We start from the raw sequence: 21953 nt of genomic DNA, 5'->3' as shown, positions 1-21953 counted from the left end.
CATCTGCTGCAACAGCCCTGGGATTTGCCAATGCTCCTCCATCCCAATCCAGCGGACCCCTGCCCTTCCAGTCATGGGCTCCCAAAACACTAGTCTGCTGACACATCTCTGCCCTAACCTGCAACTGCCCTGTAATTCCAGCTCTGGGGTCATCCAAGCAAGAGCGACAGCTGTCATCAAATGGCCCATCTGAAACATGAACAAGTGTCTAAGACAAGGAGTGAAACAGTAATTTTTGCCTGAGACCTAATTTTGAACTGAGGTGAAAAGCTGGTGCTTTAACCCTTCTGCACCAGAGACGCTTTTCCATGTCCCCTTTTCCCTGTTTAGCTAACCCCCCCCCCCTGCCCTCCATCAAAACCCCTTAAAGGTAGGGGCATCCCAGCCCTGTCCCATGGTGCAGCCCCTTTAAGGTGAGGTATACCCAACCCAAGTGACTAAGGCAGATATAGGGAGAGAGGAAGTGGTTCTGAGAAATAATTTGTGTTTGAGGAAAACCTGTACTGCTATTCATTTAAGGGTCCATAAGCAAGAACCTTGTAGAGTGAGTGCTGGCAAAGAGAGCTGTATACATTCTGCCTCTCCCCTCAGAGCAGAGGCACACACCAGCAGGAGAAGGCTGCCTCCCTGCTGACTCCTCAGAGCCCTGGGGACTAATTGGAGATGTTGTTCTGCTGGAGGAGAAGATGGTTGAAAACCACAAGGGGAGCTGTGGGCATTCTGCGCCAAAGAGGGAGCAGCTTGACATAAAATCCCCAGCCCAAATGGAAGGGCTGGGAAGACCCCTAAGCCTAAAGGGGGGCAAGGCCCTTTTAGTTGCATTTCTATAGGTATCTTACAAGATAAAAACCAGTGCTGAAGACATTGAGACAGACAATTCCCCCAACAGACTATAGCTCATCTTTCACCCTTTGGATACATCATCATATGACAGGCCATGCAGTCACATCAGGAACCTGCAACCGCACAATACAGCAACAGATTGTGTATCCACATCAAATAATTGCCCCCTTTGTGAGACACAGAGTCCGTATGCCAAATCCCCAGTAGGGCAGTTTAAGACACTGCTTTAAGAATGTTTTATCTTCATAAACATGGTTTTTAACCATTCCTTCTGGGGCACTGCTGAGTTAAATGCTACATAAGGAGTGTTAAAAATAATGTAACACTTGAGACTATTAAAACAAAGAAATTTTAGCGTTATGCTGCTTGTTAAGAGGTAGTTGCTAGTGAGTTTTCCTTTATGGTGGTTGTGCACTTAGTACAGTGATGCAATATTTAGAATGAAAAACATCAGAAATATTTACTCAACACACTTTCAATGGAATTAAAAAAATCTCATTAAAATGTAAAGTCTAAAATGTTAGACTTTACAAACCCTAAATTTGGACAGCAACTTTTACAGCATCTTGTATGCTGAGAGATACTTATGTAGGCTGAACTTTCCTCATATTTCTCATTTCACAACATGGCTTTCTCATTGATTCCATTCTGCCTCTTGGCCGGGTTATACCCTACTTCAGCTATACAAATTGTGGAAGGCAGTCAGTACAGAGCTTTGTAACCCTACTCAGCTAACCTCGCTAGCTGGACAACAAAGTCGTTTCAATCACTTCCTCTAACATTTCCTCCACTAAAGGAGATGCCACATTTATATAGCTTTGATATACTGTATACATAAATAACAAGCTAAGATATATACCCAGTCTATAGTCAGCTTCATTATCCTATTAGAAGATTGTCTTTCTGAACATTGAATTTCTGTGTTTCACCTTGTATTTGAAAAACTCAGTGGTATAATCACTGTAATTTTCAATGTAAATGAGAGATCACTAGACAAGTGTTTATTCCTGTGCTGTGCAGGATTTGCTACATTTAATGTTATTGACTGACTTGCCTTCCCCTAAGGTCTGTTTTTATGTATGTCAGCAGGTTTATCAGCTATGTCACCTGAGATCTACACTGAGGCCAATATATTACTACCAGAATTAGAGAGGGAAAAGTTACTTGCTTTATGCTATGGAAGATAATTATGGGAGTTTAGGCTTCAAGCCTCCATTGATCAGGCTAGATTTCTACAAAGCATAGTTATACACCACCATTTCAAATGCAATCAACAACATGGGGTTTTCCCCTTGTAGGCAACATTCCCTCTCTCAATCCCCAAACACACACACACAAATTTTAGATCCATTTTCTCTTCTCATTGAGGCAGCAATGTCCTGGATGTGACAAAGATAATAAACTTGCCAATCCCCTTTTTTGGTATGAGCATGACTTTAAAATAATCTTGTGAGACTTTTGCCTCAGCCTTTTAGAACCCTTTAGCAACATCTTAATGCTCAAAGAAACGGATGGCATTCAAATCCACATATAGAAAAGCAGGGAAGTCCATGAACCTTCCCAGCACAACAGGTAACCTCAAATACTGGACCATTATATTCTCTTTGGATACAGGATGGAAGTCACCACCTTGCTGGTACCGTCGGGATGCTACATTTGTTTCCAGGCGGAATCAATTAGGAAAATTCTCTTTCAGGAAATTCAGTACTAAACCCTGTGGTGATGCAACATTAAGGCTTAGAGATTACAGTGAATATTGCCTTGCCTGCCACTTTACAGGCAATCCCGACTTCCTTCTTCGGGGGCTAATTTCACACGAGGTGGGGGAGGAAGAAAATGGGGTTAACTCTCAGCAGCCAGTCAAGTGGCATTTCTGGGAGGCGCCCAAACACCCCCCCTCCCCCCACTTGCAGTCACTGCCCCATGCCCGGCCCCTTACCCCGTGCCTGCAGGCCTGCTCGTTGAGGGCTCGCACCCAAGCTCGCTGCCAGTTCTCCCGGAAGGATTTGAAGGCAAAGAGCGAAGCAAGGAGCCCTCGAGCCCCCGCTGCCTCCTGCTCGGGCGCTCCGTCCGCGGCCACCCCCAGCCTCAGCAGGGACTTCCAGATGCCGGCTTCCCTTAGCGCCCTGCGCGGGGTCTCCGGCTTTCCCCGGCTTCTCCACACGCCCCGGGAATACTGCAGCAGCCAGGCCGAGACGGTGAGCAAGGAGGCGGCGAAAAGGAGCAGCACAGCCGCCCAGCCCAGCTCCATGGCGCTCTCTGCTCAGCTACGCCGGGAGGCCAGCAAGGGGCTCACTGGAGTCCGGGGGGCATGGTCGGGAGGGGAAGCCGCCCGCCGCCTCACCCCGCGCTCCGGCGGCTACACCGGAGCATCGCCAGGGCCGCGGCCTGCCCAGATCCCGGCCGCTAGCCCCGGGATGAGCACGGACTTCCCAGGAAAGAGGCGCCCGGTCTCCCTGGCGATGCGGGGCTTCGCAGCTCCCGGTCTCCCCGCAGTGCCTCCCCTCGCTACATTGTATCCGGCCCGCGTTCCACGCCGGCCAGCCCAGCTTGCTGCTCCCCGGATCGGCCGGGGCCGGGGCTGGTGCCGGCTCTCCCGGACGGACAGAACCGAGCTTGTGCCGGGGAAAAACCGGGGCTGGCTGCGTGCGCAGAGCGGAGCCTGACTCCTGACAAGGAAGCTGGGGCGCTCCGCCTCCTGCCGGCCGGGCCCGGCTCCTCAAGGCGTCGCCCCGCCTCCTCCCCGAGAGGAAATGAGGGTGCCTCGGCTCTGTGCTGCCGGCCCCACAGCTACACCTGCAGCTTCCGCCCGCCGGCAGCGGTTGCTTTTGTTGTTACAAAACTGCAAACCCAGCCTCGTCCGTAGCAGGCTCTGACAGCCCCGCCATCCGGGGAGAGCAGAGAAGGAGGCGTGGGTGGCACCGTCCCAGCTGATGTGATAATCAGGGACTGGTACAAGTGGGAGTAGATGGGCCAGGAAAAGACTAGGGAGGGTCAGAAAGTGGGGCGCTGGACTGCTGTAGTCAGACTGTGATTATCCATCCCTGTGCCTACACAGCGGGGGAACCTGAGCTGCAGAGAGTTCATACAGGGGAGCCCGTGGGAGTGAGAGAAATAAGAGCTTGTATTTATATAGTGGCTTCCACACAACAGTTCTTTACAGCCCAATTCTCCCAAGCCTTGCATTTTGTATAGTCATTTACCGTGGGTGTGAAATGCTATTGTGATGGGAGTGGAGAATTGGGATTTGGTGGCCTTTTCCACTCACTCAGCTGTAAATGCCTCCAGAAACTACTGGAGGGTAGATAGGCAGGACTGGTATAAAGACAGCACCACTGAAATGCAACCATCTCTGTGCTGGGTGTCATTTATCTCACATACAAGCACATGGGAAGGGGAAATTCTGGAAAATGACCAACCCCAGTTCTTAAAAAAGGAGACACAAGCACGGAATCAACCAGTATGCATGTGTTCAGGTACATGAGAAGCCTAATTCATGAGGGATTACTCATGTCATTTGAATTAACCTACACAAGGATGTGCAGGATCAGGCCCACAGGGATGGTCTCAACAGAGAAGTGAGAGTTACAGCCCCTAAATTCTAAATCCCAGCTCTACTATTGTTCACAGTGTGACCTGGGGCACTTCTCTGTGTCTCAGTTTCCCCATTTGTGAAACAAATGATCTTGACTTTCTTCTTCATGGGGAGAAGAGGTGAAGAGTGAGACTTGAATTATGTTTGTTAACCCTTTCAGACCCTCAAATGAAAGGAGCTATATAAGTACAAAGTATTATTATGTATAGTATCTTGAGTGGTCTTCCAGAGCACACAAAAAGCCTCAGGCCGTTTCCTCCTTCTCTATGTTTCTCATGTCGGTGGGGTAGTTTGGGGAAGAGTCAATCAACAAAGAATGGCTGGTGTGTGGGATTCTCCCTCACATCCTGTGCAATCAAGCACTCCTAGACTGAGGAGCGCATAGGCCCAACGATCACAAAGTGGCCCTAGAATCTTTTAATCCATGGAGTCTGGCATCCGTTTGATCTGAAAGACAGGCGCTGTGATCAAACAGGTCTCGGATCGACTGCTGCACCTCTTGTGAGAGACCGGAGGATTGCAGTCATGAGCATAGGTGTGCATGCCGGGCGTGCCCAGGCACACCCTAATGCAGGAGTTTCAAACATATGGCCCATGGGTACAGCTGCCACCGAAAGAGTGGAGGGTGCGCGAGTTCCCAGCAGACGGCAAGACACAGCAAGCTGCTGCCGAAAAAGAAGGAGCTGTGAGCATTTCTCGGCAGAGACTAGGACGCAGCGAGAATTCCGCTGGTGGGTAATTCAAATGTGGCCCGCCGGTGGAATTGAATTTGACACCCCAGATAATGAAAATTCCCTGGGTGCACACCCTAATGAAATGTGCTGTGCACACCTATGGTCATGAGCACCTGTGCATGGATATGGTGAAGGCCATAAAGCATGCTGCCAAATCCGCCACATCTAGAGATACCTGAAGGGCTGCCCTGGCCACTGCCTTCCCCTCCTCCAATATGGTGGCGAAATTCTGGCAATGGTCCTGAGGTAGCAGCTCAATAAAATTAGCCAGCGAACTCCAATTGTTGAAATTGTACTTCCCCAGGAGGGCTTGTTGGTTGGCTATTCTGAATTATAAGCTAACTGTAAAAATACATTTTTGACCAAATATGTCCAGCCACTTTGCATCTTTGTTCTTTGGGGTGGATCCTGGTTGGCCCTGCTGGTCCCTCTCATTGGCTGTGGCCATCACAAAGGATCCTGGAGTGGGGGTGGGGGGATGTGAGTGAATAGATATTCGGATATATATACATAATACAGTATACATAATACTTTTTCTCAGCCATTTTTTATATTGGTGGCAACAAGGATGGAGTTTGCTGCAGGGCCTTGACTACACTGAGTACTCCGTCATGTACTGGCAGCACGACCTGGACCGGCCCCACAGCTGCTAGTATGTCAAAAAGGGAGTCAGAGGTGTCTTTGAGCTCCTCCGCCTCTATGCCCAGGTTGGACACCATCCTTTTGAGGAGCTCCTGATGCACCCTGAAGTTGTCCAGAGGTACCAAGGGTTCTGCCATAACTGCCTCATCCAGGGATGATGAGGATGAGGGCAAGACTGGGGGAGGAGGAGGCAACCATCTTTCTTGAGCCTTGGCTGATGTGGATGCCCAAGGCTCGGAACTGCGGTCCGATTCCAAGTCCTGAGATTCCTCATGTGCTGGCGGTAGCGCCGAGCGCTTAGGTGAAGAGTGGTATAAGCAGGGACCTAGTGCCATGGAGAAACCCCACGGGTTCCAATAAGGCCAATGAATTAGCCATTGGCCAGCCCGATGTGGAGGGTACAGCCCTGCCTTTATGAGTCTTGTGATGGTGTCTGGTTGGCTCGGGGCTAAGTTCACCTTCCGATGCCGAGGAACGGGACTCTGTCCTGGGTGACCCAGGTGGGGCTGTCAAGTCTGCTGCCTGCCTGTGCCATGGTACCAGGGAGTGATGCCTCGGGGCAGAGGACCAGTGCCTCGAGCCACGGGGTTGGTTGTTCTCCGACAAGCGCCACTCGTGATTACAGTGCAAAGATGGGGATCGCCGTTGAGAATCCCCAGATCAGTGCTGAGACATTGCGGATTGGTACCGGGGAGTCGAGGAGCACAATTGGTGCCGGGAGCACAATCGGTGCTGCTCTGACTGTGCGTGCATGCCAACGGGGGAGATCATGAACAGGATCTCGATGAACGGTGCCAAAGGCACAGGGGGACCTCCTTTGCACCGGCAACCTCAGTACCAGGGACATCAAGCAATGGCATGGTAGGGGGGAGTGGTGTGAGCACTATGGAGGCCCATTGGGGGCTTTCCCCTAAAGACCAGTACCATCACCTACTCTGGTGCCGAGGACCTGATGTGGAAGGCAATGGTAGGGCCATGAGGTCCCTTGCTGCCTGAAACGCCTCAGGCGTCGATGGAACTGGGGCAGGTCTCTCGATGAGGAACTCAGAACGTGAGTCCCCAGTGCGGGTAACTGGCTTGACAAGGGTCTTGTGCCCAGATCCCCTTTCTTGGTCTTCTTGGGAGCTGGGGAGCAGCCTCTCTCTGCCCGGTGCTTCTTCCTCTGCCTCGATGCAGGTGATACGGGGCGGTGCCAGGAGGCACTCAGTGCAGGCGGCGCACTCTGCACCAAGGCTGACACACTCAACCCCGAATCGGCCCAAGAGGACTCCGAGGGTGGCCTTAATGCAGCCTCCTTTAGCTGGACTTTCAGCCGAATGTCCCTGTCCTTCCTCATTCTGGCTTTCAAACTCTTCCAAATAGTGCACTTGTCTTTTCTGTGCACTTCCCCCAGACACTTCAAACAGCTGTCATGGGGGGTCACTAAGTGGGAAGGGCTTGTTACAGGCCACACAGAGTTTGAAGCCTGGGGATTGGGCATGCTCTACTAGCAGGCGAGAGCCCTTAACTAACTACTTACTAAAAACTATGTACACTAAGGGTACATCTTCACTGACAGCGGCAAATTTGCTGCCGTCAGATAAATTGTTCCGCTCAATTGATCAAGAAGTCAATTTAATAAATCCACCCCTGGAAAAAGAGTAACACTGCGTCGATGGGAACACATTTCCTGTTGGTGCAGCGTAGTGGAGACAGCACGCAGAACGGACTTTAGGAAGTCAACGGAAGATACACAAGCTATTCTATGTAGCTTGCATATCTCCTGTTGACTGCCACTGAATTTGCCGGTAAGTGTAGACCAGGCCTCAGTATAATTATTACAACTATATTAACAAAACAAAGGAGTATAAGGAAGCCTAACTACAAAAGAATACTAAGGATGATTGCAATTACAAGTCAGAGGGGAGTTCCAGCAAGCATCACGGGCAGCAAGAAGGAACTTAAGGGGGTGCGGGCCAGTGGTGCCTCACATACCGCAGCATAAGCGTGTGGTGCTAGAAGTTGCCGGAGCTGGCCCTACAGATACTGCTAAGGTGAACAAAATTCCAGTAACCATGCACGTAGGTGCACCCACACCTAGAATGGAATAGACATGAGCAAGCACTCGAAGAAGAAGTTAAATGCTTCTGTGGTGGGCTTTTTTGGAATTCCCTTCCCCCCCAAGGATGTTAAATTTAATTATATTATGATCACTATTACCGACTCATTCAGCCATATTCACTGCTTGTGGTCAGTCGTATATTCCTACTGCAATACTCTGATTATTCAAACATGGAACCTGCTGCAGCAGGGCCCAGTAATTCTGACAACTGCTAGAATCACAAACAAAATCATGGCACATCGTCACATGGGTTGTTTTATTATTTGTTACCATAGCACTTAGCAGGCCTAGTCATGAACTGGGACCCCACAGTGCTAGGTGCTGAACAAATAAAGAAGATGCTGTAGTCTTTTATACACAGTCCTATAATAAGAGAACAAGGGTCATAAAATGACAAGAATCTTAGGCAAATTTTAAACCAGTGAAGGAAATATTTCATCACAAAGGATATAGTGACCTTGCTCCATTTCCCTGTAACAGGAAGTTTAATATTACCAGGACAATTCCATGTCCCATTTGCAGGAAATTGATGGTCCTGAAGTCATTTCTGGGACTTCATGTCATGATGCACTGTTAGAGTATCTTGAAATTTTAGTAAAAAGTCATCACACAGTGCTGATGTAATTGTGATGCTTCATGGTTAAGGTTAAGATTCTGTCATGGGTATTTTTATTAAAAGTCAAGGATAGGTCATGGGCAATAAACAAAAATTCACAGAAGCCTGCAACCTATCCCTGACTTTTACTAAAAATCCCCTTGGGGGATTGGAGGAGGGCCAGGGACAAATGGAGTGCTGCCGGGGCTTGCAGCTGCTCCAGCCTCGCCACTGCTCCTGCAGCAGGGGATGACCAATGCTGCTCCAGCCCTTGGGGGGCTGACCCAACCCCAGCCATTATTCTGGCGGGCCAGGGACCACTGCTCTGGGGGGACCAGGGGCATCTGTTCAGTGGCCCTGGAGATGGCCACCAGTCAGCTGTTCAGCAGCTGCTTCTCCAGCAGCACCAGGGCTGACAGCTGCTCCAGCCCTGCCCCAGAAGAAGTCATGGATGTCCCAGAAAGTCAACAAATCCATAGCCTCCATGACAGAACTGTATCTTTAATCATGGTCTCTTAAGGGAAGAGCTTAGCCTAGTGGAAAGAACTCAAAGGTGGCAACTTTTAACCACCTTTTAAAGGTTTTAAAGAAACCTTATTGTGGGCGCAGGACCAAACCATCCCAAAATGCAGAAAGAATAGCAGATATGGCAGGCAACCAGGTTGGCTTAACAAAGAAGTCTTTGGTGAGCTTAAGCAGAAAAAGGAAACTTACAAGAAGTGGAAGCTTTGACAGATGACTAGAGAAGAGTATAAAAATACTGCTCGAACATGCAGGAGTGAAATCAGGAAGGCCAAAGCACAATCAGAGTTGCAGCTAGCAAGGGACATGAAGGGGAACAAGACGGGATTCTACAGATATGTTACCAACAAGAAGGAGGTCAGGGAAAATGAGGGTCCCTTAGAAAATGGGAGGGGCAAGCTAGTGACAGATGATGTGGAAAAAGCTGAAGTACTCAGTGCTTTTTTTGCCTCTGTCTTCACAGACAAGGTCAGCACCCAGACTACTGCACTGGGCAGCACAGAATGGGGAGGAGGTTAGCAGCCCTCAGTGCTGAAAGAACAGGTTCAGGACTATTTAGTAAAACTGAACATGCACAAGTCCATGGGGCCGGTTGAGGGAGCTGAGGGAATTGGCTGATGTGATTGCAGAGCCATTGGCCATTATCTTTGAAAACTTGTGGCAATTGGGGGAGGTCCCAGATGATTGGAAAAAGGCAAATATAGTGCCCAGCTTCAAAAAAGAGAAGAAAGAGGAACCGGGGAATTACAGACCGGTCAGCCACACACCTCAGTCCCCAGAAAAATCATGGAGCAAGTCCTAAAGAAATCCATTTTGAGGCACTTGGAAGAGAGGAAGGTGATCAGGAACAGTCAGCATGGATTCACCAAGGGAAAGTCATGCCTAACCAATCTGATTGCTTTCTATGATGAGATGACTGGCTCTGTGGATGGGGGGAAAGCAGTGGACATGATATAACTTGACTTTAGCAAAACATTTGATACAGTGTCCCACAATATTCTTATCAGCAAGGTAAAGTATGGGTTGGATGGATTATAAGATGGATAGAAAGCTGGCTAGATCATTGGGCTCAATGGGTAGTGATCAACAGCTCGATGTCTAGTTGGCAGCTGGTCACAAGTGGAGTGCCCAGGGGTCAGTGCTGCGGCTGGTTTTGTTCAACATCTTCATTAGTGATCTGAAGGATGGGGTGGATTGCACCCTCAGTAAGTTTGTAGAGGACACTAAGCTGAGAAGAGTGGTAAACACACTGGAGGTTAGGTATAGGATACAGAGTGACCTAGACAAATTGGAGGATTGGGCCAGAAAAAATCTGATGAGGTTCAACAAGGACAAGTGCAGAGTCCTGCACTTCGGATGGAAGAATCCTATGCACAGCTAGACTGGGGACCGACTGGCTAAGCAGCAGTTCTGTAGGAAAGGACGTGGGGGTTACAGTGGATAAGAAACTGGATATGAGTCAGCGGTGTGCCCTGGTTGTCAAGAAGGCCAATGGCATATTGAGCTGCATTAATAGGAGCATTGCCAGTAAATAGAAGGAAGTGATCATTCCCCTCTATTCGGCATTGGTGAGGCCACATTTGGAGTATTGTGTCCAGTTTTGGGCCTCCAACTACAAAAAGGAGGTGGACAAATTGGAGAGAGTCCAGCGGAGGGCAACAAAAATGATTAGGGGGTGGAGCATATGACTTAGGAGGAGAAGCGGAGGAAACGAGGCTTATTTAACTTGCAGAAGAGAAGAATGAGGGGGGATTTGATAGCAACCTTTAACTACCTGAAAGTGGGTTCCAGGAAGAATGGAGCTAGGCTGTTCTCAGTAGTAGTAGATGACAGAACAAGGAGCAACGGTCTCAAGTTGCAGTGGGGAAGGTCTAGGTTGGATATTAGGAAAACTTTATCACTAGGAGGGTGGTGAAGCACTGGAATAGGTTACCTAGGGAGGTAGCAGAATCTCCATCCTTAGAGGTTTTTAAGGGTCAGCTTGACAAAGTCCTGGCTGGAATGATTTAGTGAGGGTTGGTCCTTCCAATCCTAATCATCTATGACTGTACCAGGAATTGAGAGAATTTAGTGGAGAACTGAAAATAAGTACAATATGCAGTAACTTTGACTAGGATTTTCTGAGGATAAAGTTTTAACTCTTTTAGTATATTTGAAAATACCATCTTTTAGTTGTCAGTGTATTTATGGATTTGAAAAATTCATGAGAATTAAGTTATTCATTTACCTACATTCAGTGTTCATCCTGCTCTAAGCATAGTGTAGTCTATATAACACACTCAACAGAACAAATCAGAAAGGAAAGGGGAATAGTAATGGATATTAAAGAGAATACCTCCAAATTCCTACTTTACCCATCCAACCCTCTCATTTGACATCTCTCTCTTCCCAGGAACGGCCTAGGAAATCAGATACATCTTGCAGAGAAACAGGTGTGCCCTCCATTTCGGTAGACGACAGGTGATATTGGCTGGCAGCATGACAATGACTACACACAAATACATCGCTGATTTCTTGCAAAAACCCCGCAGAACAAGCAGGTACCAAAACGAGCAATGCTGCAGTAGCACTAATAATTACACCAGTTACCCACTGCAGCACTGCCCTGGCTGTGCAACAACAGGGTGACGCAAACCCGCATAACACTACAAGGCAGCAAAGAGCCACTTCATCGGCTCCCCCAAAGCGATCATGAAACGACTCCGGAGAAACCTGGGCAGACCCCTAGCATGGCGCCAGGAGGAACAATCTCTGCACTGCTGCCCCGCAAAAGCGGAAGTCACCCTCCTCTGTATTTCATGGGCACGTCACCGCGGCTCTGAATTGCCATTGGCGCAGGTGCACCGAGCCTGGATCCAATCACGAGGCAGATGACGCGTAGGCCATACCAGGCAGGGACCATATGACGCTCGCAGTTAGCCATCTTTGATGTGGGCAATGGAGCGCGGGCAGCCTTTAGATTGCGGCCAATATTCCTTGACGGCCCTGGTCGGGTCTCACCTCGCGCAGCCGTTTCACTGTAAACCCAGACCCAGGCGTTGAGCTCAGCTGTATCTGGTGAGATGCCCCAGGCCGAGTAGGAGTCATCCCTTGCTCTAGACGAGGCCGGGCCAGCCTCTGAACGTTCGTGAAGGAGGCAGTTCGGGTCTGGGTCCGGGTCCGGGTCCAGCTGCGCTCTAGTCAGACGCCTTAACCAGCGCTTATTAGCAGCCCTTGCCAGTATTAAACATGGCGGTTCGGTACTCGGCCACGCTCTTCGAGAGCGACCAGAGGACGGGTGGTGTCACGTTATATAGAGCTCGTCTGGAAACATTTACAGGGAAGTGAAGTCCGGCCCAGAAAAAGCTTCCAGTTCCGGGTTAGTATGGGTTTTTTTAAGCCAACCGGACAGGGGAAGAAGCTCAGTGTTTGAACGTGAATTTATTTCGTAGTTTATTATTTTATATTTCATCAGAAGGCAAGGAGCTGGGATTAGCCCAGCCTAGAGGAGAGCATCCAGACACGTTGTTCTCTGGGGAGCGCTGCTCTCCTGGAGTAGGGGAGGCAATTGTTATTTACGTTTTTGTAAAGCTATGAGGATCAGTAGTCAAATTCAGAACCAGACTTGAATGCAGCTGATCCTGGAGCTGTGCACCCCATACAAAGAGTGGAACGTCCGTCTAGACCCGCATACTGTAGCCAGTAAATATACACACGTACATAGAGCGAGCACATTGACTTTAGCAACTGAGTGACTCTGGTGACCAGTTTTGCTGCTGCTGCTGCTGCTTTTTTCCCCCCTAAAAGTCCTCTTTTTCCTCGAAGGTGTCTTTGAGATGTGGGGGTTACCAGTGATCCCCTTGCTGATTAATTTTTGTGGTGCTCTCCTGGGGTTCGTGGCCACCCTGACACTGATCCCAGCCTTCAAGGATCATTTCATTGCTGCTAAGCTCTTTGGAATAGACTTGAACAAAACTTCTAAACAGCCCATGTGAGTAATAGCTTCTGATTCATTAAGTTTTATTTTGTGGTAATAATCATGGTAGTGAGAAATTGCTTGACATTTTAAAATGACTAAAATAAAGAGAAAGCATAATCTATGAGTTAAGGATGGGAAAGGGCTATGCTGCTGTAGTGCTTCATGAAGATGCAATTATATCAATGGGAGGGATTCTCCTGCTCTGGCCCTCTGACCTTCCTCATATTTTGGGTGGGTTAGGATCTGAAATTCTGGTTCAACCCAATCTCTGTTTATAATCTTATTTGTTTTACTGTCACTTACAAGCTGCTTGGCTAAACAGCAACCTGGACACTGGCATTTACCAAGAGAACTTATATTCTAATCACTAGGAAAGATAATTTAGTAAATGCAGATGTACAGTAAAGGGAAACTGCTATGTCCGTAGCTGAATGTTATTTTGGTGGCTGGGCTACCATATAATGAATTTTAAGAGGCTAAAAATTGATTGTGAGGTTTAACAGCTTTGTTGCTGTTGGATATCAGGCGTGTTGGGCGCAAAGTGTTACACTATTATAGTTGGATATTCCATGTGTTATGACATTCCAGTGAAGAAGCAGTGAGAATGTAGCAGTACCAATGCTGCTATGCAGGACTCGCAGTGAAGTTCTTAATAAATCTTCTCCCCCACCTCCCCTCCTTCTGTGTTTCAGTCCTGAATCCCAAGGTGTGATCAGTGGGGCTGTGTTCTTGATCATCCTTTTCTGCTTTATTCCTGTGCCCTTTCTGAGCTGTTTTGTAGAGGAGCAGTGCAAGGCATTTCCACACCATGAGGTGAGTGGCTCCCCACACAGTGCTCTTTGAAGCCTGTATAGCTCTCCACCATAGGGTGAGGACCTGCAAGTCTCAATGAGGATAGCTTGTGTGTAGTTAAGACCTGGAGTAAAATTCACTTGTATTTTGTTGTGGGTTTTCAAATGCATCATGTCTCAAAGCCAAATGTGATTTCCTATGGTATGTGAATAGGAGGATTGTGGCTGGTGTATCTAATAACCATGGTCCTGTCATTTCTCTGTTCTGCAGTTTGTAGAGTTTATTGGCTCCCTTCTTGCCATCTGCTGCATGATCTTCCTGGGCTTTGCAGATGATGTTCTGAACCTGCGCTGGCGGCACAAGCTGCTACTTCCTACCATGGCCTCCCTTCCTCTTCTTATGGTCTACTTTACTAACTTTGGGAACACAACCATTGTGGTGCCCAAGCCCTTCCGGGTGTTGATGGGGATGCATTTGGACTTGGGTGAGTGATGGAGCACAAGATCATCAACTTAACGCTAGCCAAGAAGGGAAAAAGGTGATCCCAAGCCACAGTTCCTGAGGATGGCAGGGGGCAATTTGGGCACAGCTGTGGGTTCCTCCCAGTGCAGATCATTGGTTGGAACATAGACCGTGTTAACTGAGAAGTGGATTGATAGCCTTATCAAGTTATTGGTTCAGCGATTTATCATTTGCTCAGGTTTGCTCAGAGAAGCACTCAACACTTTTACAGGATCAGGCTCTAAGTTCATGGAGTGCCAAGTGCTGTTGGTGCTTAAATGTGGATGGAAAAATTGACCAAAGCACAGAACTAGGAATCTGAAGACCTGGATTCTGTTCCCAGCTTTGCCACTGACTTGTTTTTGTGACCTCTGCCCCCTCCTCTGTCTTTGCCTCTTTTCCACATCTGTGTTTGGTGCGTGTATGTATGTAATACAAACTTCTTGGGTATGGAAGGTGTATATTACTCAACTATTGTGAAATTTGCTGTGATCATCAGATAGTGGTAATTAAGGCAAAGTGTTAGTTATTACTAAATTGAATCTAGACCCCTTTAAAATTTGGATGTGAAGGCCTTTCGTTCTGTCTGATCTGCAGGTATCCTGTACTATGTGTACATGGGCATGCTAGCAGTATTTTGCACCAATGCCATCAACATTCTTGCTGGAATTAATGGACTTGAGGCAGGACAGTCTCTGGTGATAGCGGCCTCCATCATCACGTTCAATGTTGTTGAGTTAAATGGTAAGGAAAATGCATGCGCCTTTTAGGAGCTCAGAATCAGTGCATAGATCCAAGGGAGCTAGATCCGTGTACTTAGAAATGTTTGTCTAGAAAGATGAGCAGATCTTCAGATGAGGACAATGCTTGTGTACCAAGTGGGACTATGACACCCATTTGAATCTGGTCCAGGGTATTTGTGTAACCCTCTCCTGAGGGCTCTCCTTGGATACCTTCTTGACATGCACTGTATACAAACCTAACATGAACAGATCCACAGTCAGATCCCTGACTCTCAGACATACCTCTGGATCACCGTGGCTGATGCTGAATTGTCATTAATTTGTTTTCTCTTTTACACAGGAGATTATAAAGATGATCACATTTTTTCTCTCTACTTCATGATTCCCTTTTTCTTTACTACACTGGGGCTGCTTTACCACAACTGGTAAGAGATTGCATGGATAAACAAGTGTTCAGAGTATCATAAGGCTCCCTCCCTCTTATACGTAGAGAAGAGGAAAGTAATGAAACATTCACAAGCTCTCAAATAGAATAATGGAGGGCAGATCAAAATCTTCTATGTTCTGGCTGGAGCACAAAGATTCTGGTGCATTAATCCACCGGAAGCCTTGGACTGCACCAGAGAAACTGCAGAATAAGAGGGGGACGTCTGACTTCCAGTTCTGTGGCTTGATCACAAGACAATCTGTCCTTCTATACCCTGCTTACTAATAATCTCTCCAACAAATAGCCCAGGCACTAGATTTAAAATCCTCCAGTAAAATTGTGAATGCCATACTTTCCTACAGTTGATCTTCAACACTCATACTATGCCCCATCCCTATTTTTTCTGTCTATGCGTTTCAGGTACCCATCCAGTGTGTTTGTAGGTGACACCTTCTGCTATTTTGCTGGTATGACCTTTGCTGTGGTGGGGATCCTTGGGCACTTCAGTAAGACGATGCTGCTCTTCTTCATCCCACAAGTGTTCAACTTCCTCTACTCATTGCCTCAGCTCTTCCACATCATTCCTTGCCCCCGTCATCGGCTGCCCAGGTAACAAGCGTGTAAGTGACTGTGAGATGAAATGTAGTCGGAACAAGGAGGTGCCTTTGTCTCTGGCTTTGTGTAGGGTTTGAAGTGGGTGTGGGTTGTCTGCAGAGTCCCTAGAGGACGATAATATACATGCCTCATCTGCTGTTGCTGGAGGAGGGAATAAGAAGTGAAATGTAGAGCGTAGTCATCACCCAGGGACAAGGGCTTTACTGGGACTGTGGGGAATTTCACTTGTCAACAACTGCCCTCTTCTTGCCTAAGGACAGGAGAAAACTGTGGATCTAGGAAGATTGTGGATGCCATGGTTTTATGGTTTCCAGTGTTTTCTACAACATTTAAACTTAACAAAAATGTTAACATTTCCTGTTTCAAACAGCTGGGTATAAGAGAGGAGCTGGTGCCCTGTTAATTTAGCCCAGCAGAAAACTGTCTCCTGCCAAACAGCAATAGTAATTTCCTTCCTAGTAAACTGCTGGTTCCCAGAAGATGGAAACAGCAGAGTCCTGATGAGGCATTTAAGTACTAGCATCATTTAATGCAGACAGACCAAGTTAATGTCTGTGATGTAAAATCAGCCATGGTGGGGGATCTAGTTACAATGTAGCTGTCCCCTAATATGCTTGGGTAATAGTTTGTAGACTGAGTTATAACCATGTTAGCAAATAATGTTACAGCCCTGTAAAGACCAGAGCTGCAACACTGTTCCTTAATAATGTTATAAAATAGCTGTTCCTAACCACACAGGTGAGATTGAAGTGTTTATACCATAGTTGAGTTGCTGTTATCCCATGATCCTGACCGTTCTTGCAATATAGCAGTGACTGTACTTCTTTGTGTGTGTGGTTTTTCTACTTTGTATTTAAATCACTATAACTTTCTACAACCAATTAACCACCGCTCCTTAAACCTTCTCCCCACAAGTTTTTCCTGCCCCTGCCTTATTTGAGTGGCTCCTAACATTACTAGGACTGTTACATGCATAGGATTACTCCAGCTGTCTGCACCGCCCACTTTTTAAACAATCCCTGTCTCTGCTTTATAGAGGGATTAAGCTGCCTCTTTGCTGCAGTTGGACTAATATTTCAACATTCTTTTCAGGCTCAATCCTGATACAGGGAAGCTGGAGATGAGCTACTTCAAATTCAAAACCAAAAGTCTTTCAGCACTGGGAATGTATATTCTAAAGGTAACCTCAGGAAGAGAAGTAAAATTTGCCTTCAGATAGCAACCACACACTAGGGAATTGGTGGCAGCGCATTCTCCCCCATGCCTCTGGGCACGCGGAGTCAAGTCCTGGGTAAAAGGAAACAAGTTCAGTGTAGCCTGCCTCATCCCAATCCCTGGTAGACACTTGTCCACATCACTAAAATCTGAAAAATGAAGCATGACTAGCAGTGATCGCCAGCGATCTGATCTGTCTTTCCATTGATTTCAGTGAGCTTTTGATCACAACCTAGGACTGGAACAGCAGATGGTATTGCTGGCAGGGTTTTGTGGAAGAAGCTTGCAACACATCTGCCTGCACCATACTAGATTCTAAGAAAGTAGTAACACCTAATGCATCCAATTAAATGGTGCTTAACACTTCTCTTCCCCAGGTATCAGAGACCATACGTATTGTGGATGTGAGACAGGGACTGGATGAAGATGAAGAATACACAGAGTGCAATAACATGACGCTCATTAACTTTGTTATAAAACTCATTGGACCAACCCCCGAGCAAACCCTCACTGTCCTGCTGCTGCTCATCCAGGTCAGGCAAACACTTCCTCAGTGAGGACCTACTCCACAGTGGATGTAGGTCCACACTAAAATTTTCAGGCTTGGGAAACATTTGATTCCACCCTGTACTTCTCCCCCTTAAATCCCACCAATTAGCTTGCTACTCACCTCCCTGCGGGTAGCTATGGCTCTGCTATATCCATACTGCTCCTCAGAGAAGAACCTTGCCCAATCGTTTCATTCCCACCCAACCTCCCCTGTAAGGAGAGACATGGAAATATTTTGAATGAACGCCTGTATTGCTTACGGAGGTTGTTCATGTACAGTAGTACCACGTAAGCTGTTTGAGACAGGGACCTTGTCTTCATAGCCCTCTGTGAAGCATTCAGCACAGCCAGATTACAATTCTCGTCCTTGTTTTCCCTCTGTAGGTGCTGGGCAGCAGCACTGCATTTCTGATCCGGTACCAGCTAGTACGCTTGTTCTACGATGTGTGACTGAGCGTCCAGGGCAAGGGCAATGCCAGAACCTCCTGCTCCAGCTTGGACTCTCTTTGATTCCCTTCCCAAGGGCTGCAGTGATGCTCCTGTCCCTGTGAATACAGCCCTGTCCCACTGTGAGTAAAGACTGACACTGAGGTTTGGCTGCTGCATTTTTGTCTGTGCTTCGCTGGGGCAGAGACATCGGGTCTGAGACGTGTGTGGCGGTCACGGGAGCCTCAGGGCCGCGCAGACACCAGACACCAGCATGGCTGGGCAGAAGCAGCACAGCCCATAGCCCGTGCACAAAGCTGAGGTGAATCTTTGTCCGAGGGGCTGGAGGAGGGGGCTGGGGAGACAGGCCCTAGGCTGCCCTGCCCCCCCTATAGCTGTAGAATAGTAGCCTGGATCCTAGGCTCACTTCACCCCAGCGCGGGGCCTGCCCTGTACCATCGCCGGCTGCAGCCCGAGCCGGGGCAGGGAAAGGCCGCGCGCGGCCCGGGGCTCGTGGGGAAGGAGCGCGAGCGCGAGCGAAAGCGAGGCTTCTCCAGTCCGTTATTGGCGGGGGCGCCACGCTTGAATTTGGCGCCCTGCCTTCCGATTGGCCTAACGTAGCAGCCAATCACCCTGCCGGATCGTACAGCTGACCAATCAGGACGGGCCTTAGTGTGAGGGGCCAGCCACTGGCAAAGCGCAGCGTCAGTGTCCGGGGCCAGGGGGTGGGGGAGGGGCTCCAGAGACGGGCTATAAAGAAAGTGGCCGCAGAGCCGAGCCGGACGGACGGACGGACGGAGTGTGACTGCGAGTGCGCACCGAGCTGTGCAGCGTGTGCCTCGGAGCGCGGCGTGCACCGCGTGTGTGACGGGCCGGGCCGGGCCGGGCCCTCGCAGCACATCCCCGCACTGCCGGCTGCCGGCCCGCGGCTGAGCGCGGAGCGCGGGCGGAGCAGCGGGGCTCGGGCTGCCCACGCCGCCTGGCGCCATGTCCGGCCGCGGTAAGGGCGGCGGCAAGGCGCGGGCCAAGGCCAAGTCTCGCTCGTCCCGCGCCGGGCTGCAGTTCCCGGTGGGGCGCGTGCACCGGCTGCTGCGGCGCGGGCACTACGCGGAGCGGGTGGGCGCGGGCGCCCCGGTCTACCTGGCGGCGGTGCTGGAGTACCTGACGGCCGAGATCCTGGAGCTGGCGGGCAACGCGGCGCGCGACAACAAGAAGACGCGCATCATCCCGCGCCACCTGCAGCTCGCCGTGCGCAACGACGAGGAGCTCAACAAGCTGCTGGGCGGCGTCACCATCGCGCAGGGCGGCGTCCTGCCCAACATCCAGGCCGTGCTGCTGCCCAAGAAGGCGGCGGGCGGCGGAGCCGGGCCGGCCAAGAGCGGCAAGAAGGGCAGCAGCCAGCCCTCGCAGGAGTACTAGGCCGGCCGGCCCGGCCCGGCCCGGCCCGACTCCCCACCCCACCCCACCCAGGCCCTTTTCAGGGCCCCCACAGGGCTCGGCGGAAGGAGCTGGGAATCCTGCCTCGGCTGCTGCGGCGGGAGCGCCCGGCCCCGGCCCGGTAGCGGGACTCGGGCTTTTCCGCGGGCGGGCTCGCTCGCCGGCGGGGGAAGGGAGGGGGGTTAGAGGGCGGCCAGCGGACCGCGCTGGCTCGCTCCGCCCCTGCTGCCTTGTGCGCGAAGGGGGGCGGGGAGCGCACGTGCCGCGCAGCGCGGGCGCGGGCTGAGACTGAGGACGCTTTTTGAGCCCTGGGTTGCTGTCCCCTCCGCTGCGCCGTGCGGGGTGCAGAGCAGAGACAGCGCCAGGGGCCGCGCAAGCTGCCGCTTTCTCTCCAGCGCTGCGCTGCAGTCAGGGTCTCCACGGCCTGTCGCTGGTGCCACGGGACTGCTGCCTGCCTGAGCCGTGCGAACTCCCAGTAAGGCTGCCGGGGCAGGGACAGGCGCTGCTCGGGCTCACAGCCTGAAGTATCACCCCCGAGCCTTGCTGGGGAAGCTGAAAACTGATCCCCCAGCCGAGTCCGGAGTAGCCGTTGGCATGGTACCGAGGACGGAGGGAGAAGACATGCTGATAACAGAATTGAGCTGTGGAACTGCATCACTATATACATGTTTTGTTTTTGCTTCTTCACTTTAAGGCGGGGGGAAGGGAGGCATCTTTTGCATCAGCTCTCAAACATGGCTGGAGGCCTTTCATCTATCTCAGCCAGGGGTGTGACTCAATTGATGTGTGGCACTACTTCAGACAATTTTACAACCTATTGGTGGGATGTTGCACTGAAGCCCTACTTTAACTTCCGTTTCACAAGGCAGCATCTGCTGCCATTTCAGTACACCCCCTGCAGGATTAAACGGAAGACAATTCTAGGTTTAGCACAAACAGCAGCCATTTCTCTTTCTGCTGTGTCCTTTAAGTGGGTTGGGCACTGCTAAATCTGCTGTAGTAGCGTGTATAACTCTGCACTCCAGAAAATGTAGCTATTAATAAAGGGGGGGAGTGTAAATCCAATGAATTTCAGTAATCAGTTTTGTACATACAGCATTGAAAGGGACAGCCCTCAGTACAAAACCCATGCATTTTCCTAGTTTGATCCATGGGCATTCACTGAATGAAGGATAGATGGGTAAAGTTGATCACATATAAAGGGTTAATGAGTCAAGACTGAAGTCTTCTGTTCAAGTTCTCCCTCCTCAAGAGAGTGATGTTGAAACAATGGGCTGGGTTTTTATAGCAGTTGTTACTATGCCACACTTCTACATTTTAGGGTTTAGAAGTATAGCATAGGAGAAGCTTCTACTGTGGGTTTTTCACTTGGGGACAGTTAATCTGTATATAAAGGCTTGTTTGGTTATTTGAAAGTAGAAAATGATTAAATTCTTAATTTAGTCCTCTTTGATTTGATGTCTGGTTCATGCACAGCTCAAGCTGCCATGGAGAATCCCTGCACCTGTTTGTAGGATTGCTCTAAGTATCATACTTCTAGTTCAGTGGTCAAAAATGGTGTTAATATATACATCCCTGCCTCCAGAAAAACTACCGCAGTTAAATGGTCACAAACCATTCCTCCCATAAGCAAAGTATACTTAGCTGTTTTTAAGACAGGTCCCCACACAGGGGTGCACCCCCTACACAGGCACATAGTAACCTCGCTTGGGGGGGGGGGGGTTTGCAGTGGTGCCTACGCCAACCCCACTGACTGGAGAGAAAGCACTACCTAACCCCAATTGTGCTTTGGCTCTGCCCCCCCCCCGGGGCTGCAAGACCAGCCTAGGCTCCCAGCCACAGCCTGGTCCCTCTTCACATCACAGCCTGGGCAGCAGGTCACAGCCCCTGACCAGCTTTGGCCCCTGCTTCTGATTGCAGCTCCTGGGGGGTGGACGACTGTTTTAAAGTGTTATAAGCAAAGTTCATGTTATGTTGCAGTTGTAGACCACTGTGCTCTCTTAACCTTAATTCTATCTAGCGATGAATAGACTAAGGATTCTTGAATTGAGTTCAGTTAGCACCAGTTTAGGGCAGTGAATAAAAACATTGGTCCAAGCTTCATCCATAACAAATTCCTTGAGTGGAAAGATGGATTCTTCTATTTGAAGATAAATACAATAGTAACGGACCTAATTTTGGACCTGTTAATCAGTTTTGCATTATTGAATGGCTCAGGATTAGGGAAAAGGGTTGGGGTGGGGTTTGCTGTACACTCA

General features: G+C 49.4%; 3 protein-coding genes across 5 annotated transcripts in view; 2 read left to right on the top strand and 1 right to left on the bottom strand.

The window, feature by feature from the left end:
* The window catches only part of C2CD2L (C2CD2 like), a 31272-nt gene extending 27809 nt beyond the window's left edge, over positions 1-3463 (bottom strand). For all 3 annotated transcript variants that reach the window (XM_067566784.1, XM_067566792.1, XM_067566798.1), the window contains exon 1: positions 2783-3463. In XM_067566784.1, the coding sequence (XP_067422885.1) occupies positions 2783-3094 (312 nt within the window). In that variant the 5' untranslated portion in view covers positions 3095-3463. The remainder of the gene's footprint in view (positions 1-2782) is intronic.
* An 8914-nt stretch (positions 3464-12377) lies between these two features.
* DPAGT1 (dolichyl-phosphate N-acetylglucosaminephosphotransferase 1) lies at positions 12378-18638 on the top strand. The gene is made up of 10 exons (XM_067566765.1): positions 12378-12390; positions 12837-13002; positions 13683-13803; positions 14053-14266; positions 14881-15027; positions 15367-15451; positions 15874-16062; positions 17161-17248; positions 17661-17816; positions 18217-18638. Exons 2-10 carry the CDS (start codon positions 12848-12850, stop codon positions 18280-18282), a joined length of 1221 nt encoding a protein of 406 aa, XP_067422866.1. The 5' UTR covers positions 12378-12390; positions 12837-12847; the 3' UTR covers positions 18283-18638.
* A 392-nt stretch (positions 18639-19030) lies between these two features.
* On the top strand, positions 19031-21669 carry H2AX (H2A.X variant histone). The gene has a single exon (XM_067566776.1). It carries the CDS (start codon positions 19246-19248, stop codon positions 19675-19677), a length of 432 nt encoding a protein of 143 aa, XP_067422877.1. The 5' UTR covers positions 19031-19245; the 3' UTR covers positions 19678-21669.
* The last annotated feature ends 284 nt before the right edge of the window (positions 21670-21953 follow it).

Source organism: Emydura macquarii, unplaced genomic scaffold (genome assembly GCF_026122565.2).
Source record: "Emydura macquarii macquarii isolate MOO-44397 ecotype Brisbane River unplaced genomic scaffold, CSIRO-AGI_Emac_v2 contig_312, whole genome shotgun sequence".
Lineage (NCBI taxonomy): Eukaryota > Metazoa > Chordata > Testudines > Chelidae > Emydura > Emydura macquarii.
This window is presented reverse-complemented; position numbering and strand designations above follow the sequence as displayed.

Bases quoted from the DNA above. Each gene is read 5' to 3' on its own strand.
- H2AX (XM_067566776.1), top strand. From the start codon at position 19,246: ATGTCCGGCCGCGGTAAGGGCGGCGGCAAGGCGCGGGCCAAGGCCAAG.
- DPAGT1 (XM_067566765.1), top strand. From the start codon at position 12,848: ATGTGGGGGTTACCAGTGATCCCCTTGCTGATTAATTTTTGTGGTGCT. The intron at 14,267-14,880 runs GTGAGTGATGGA...TCTGATCTGCAG, and splicing joins GGGGATGCATTTGGACTTGG to GTATCCTGTACTATGTGTAC. The intron at 15,452-15,873 runs GTAAGAGATTGC...TATGCGTTTCAG, and splicing joins GGGCTGCTTTACCACAACTG to GTACCCATCCAGTGTGTTTG.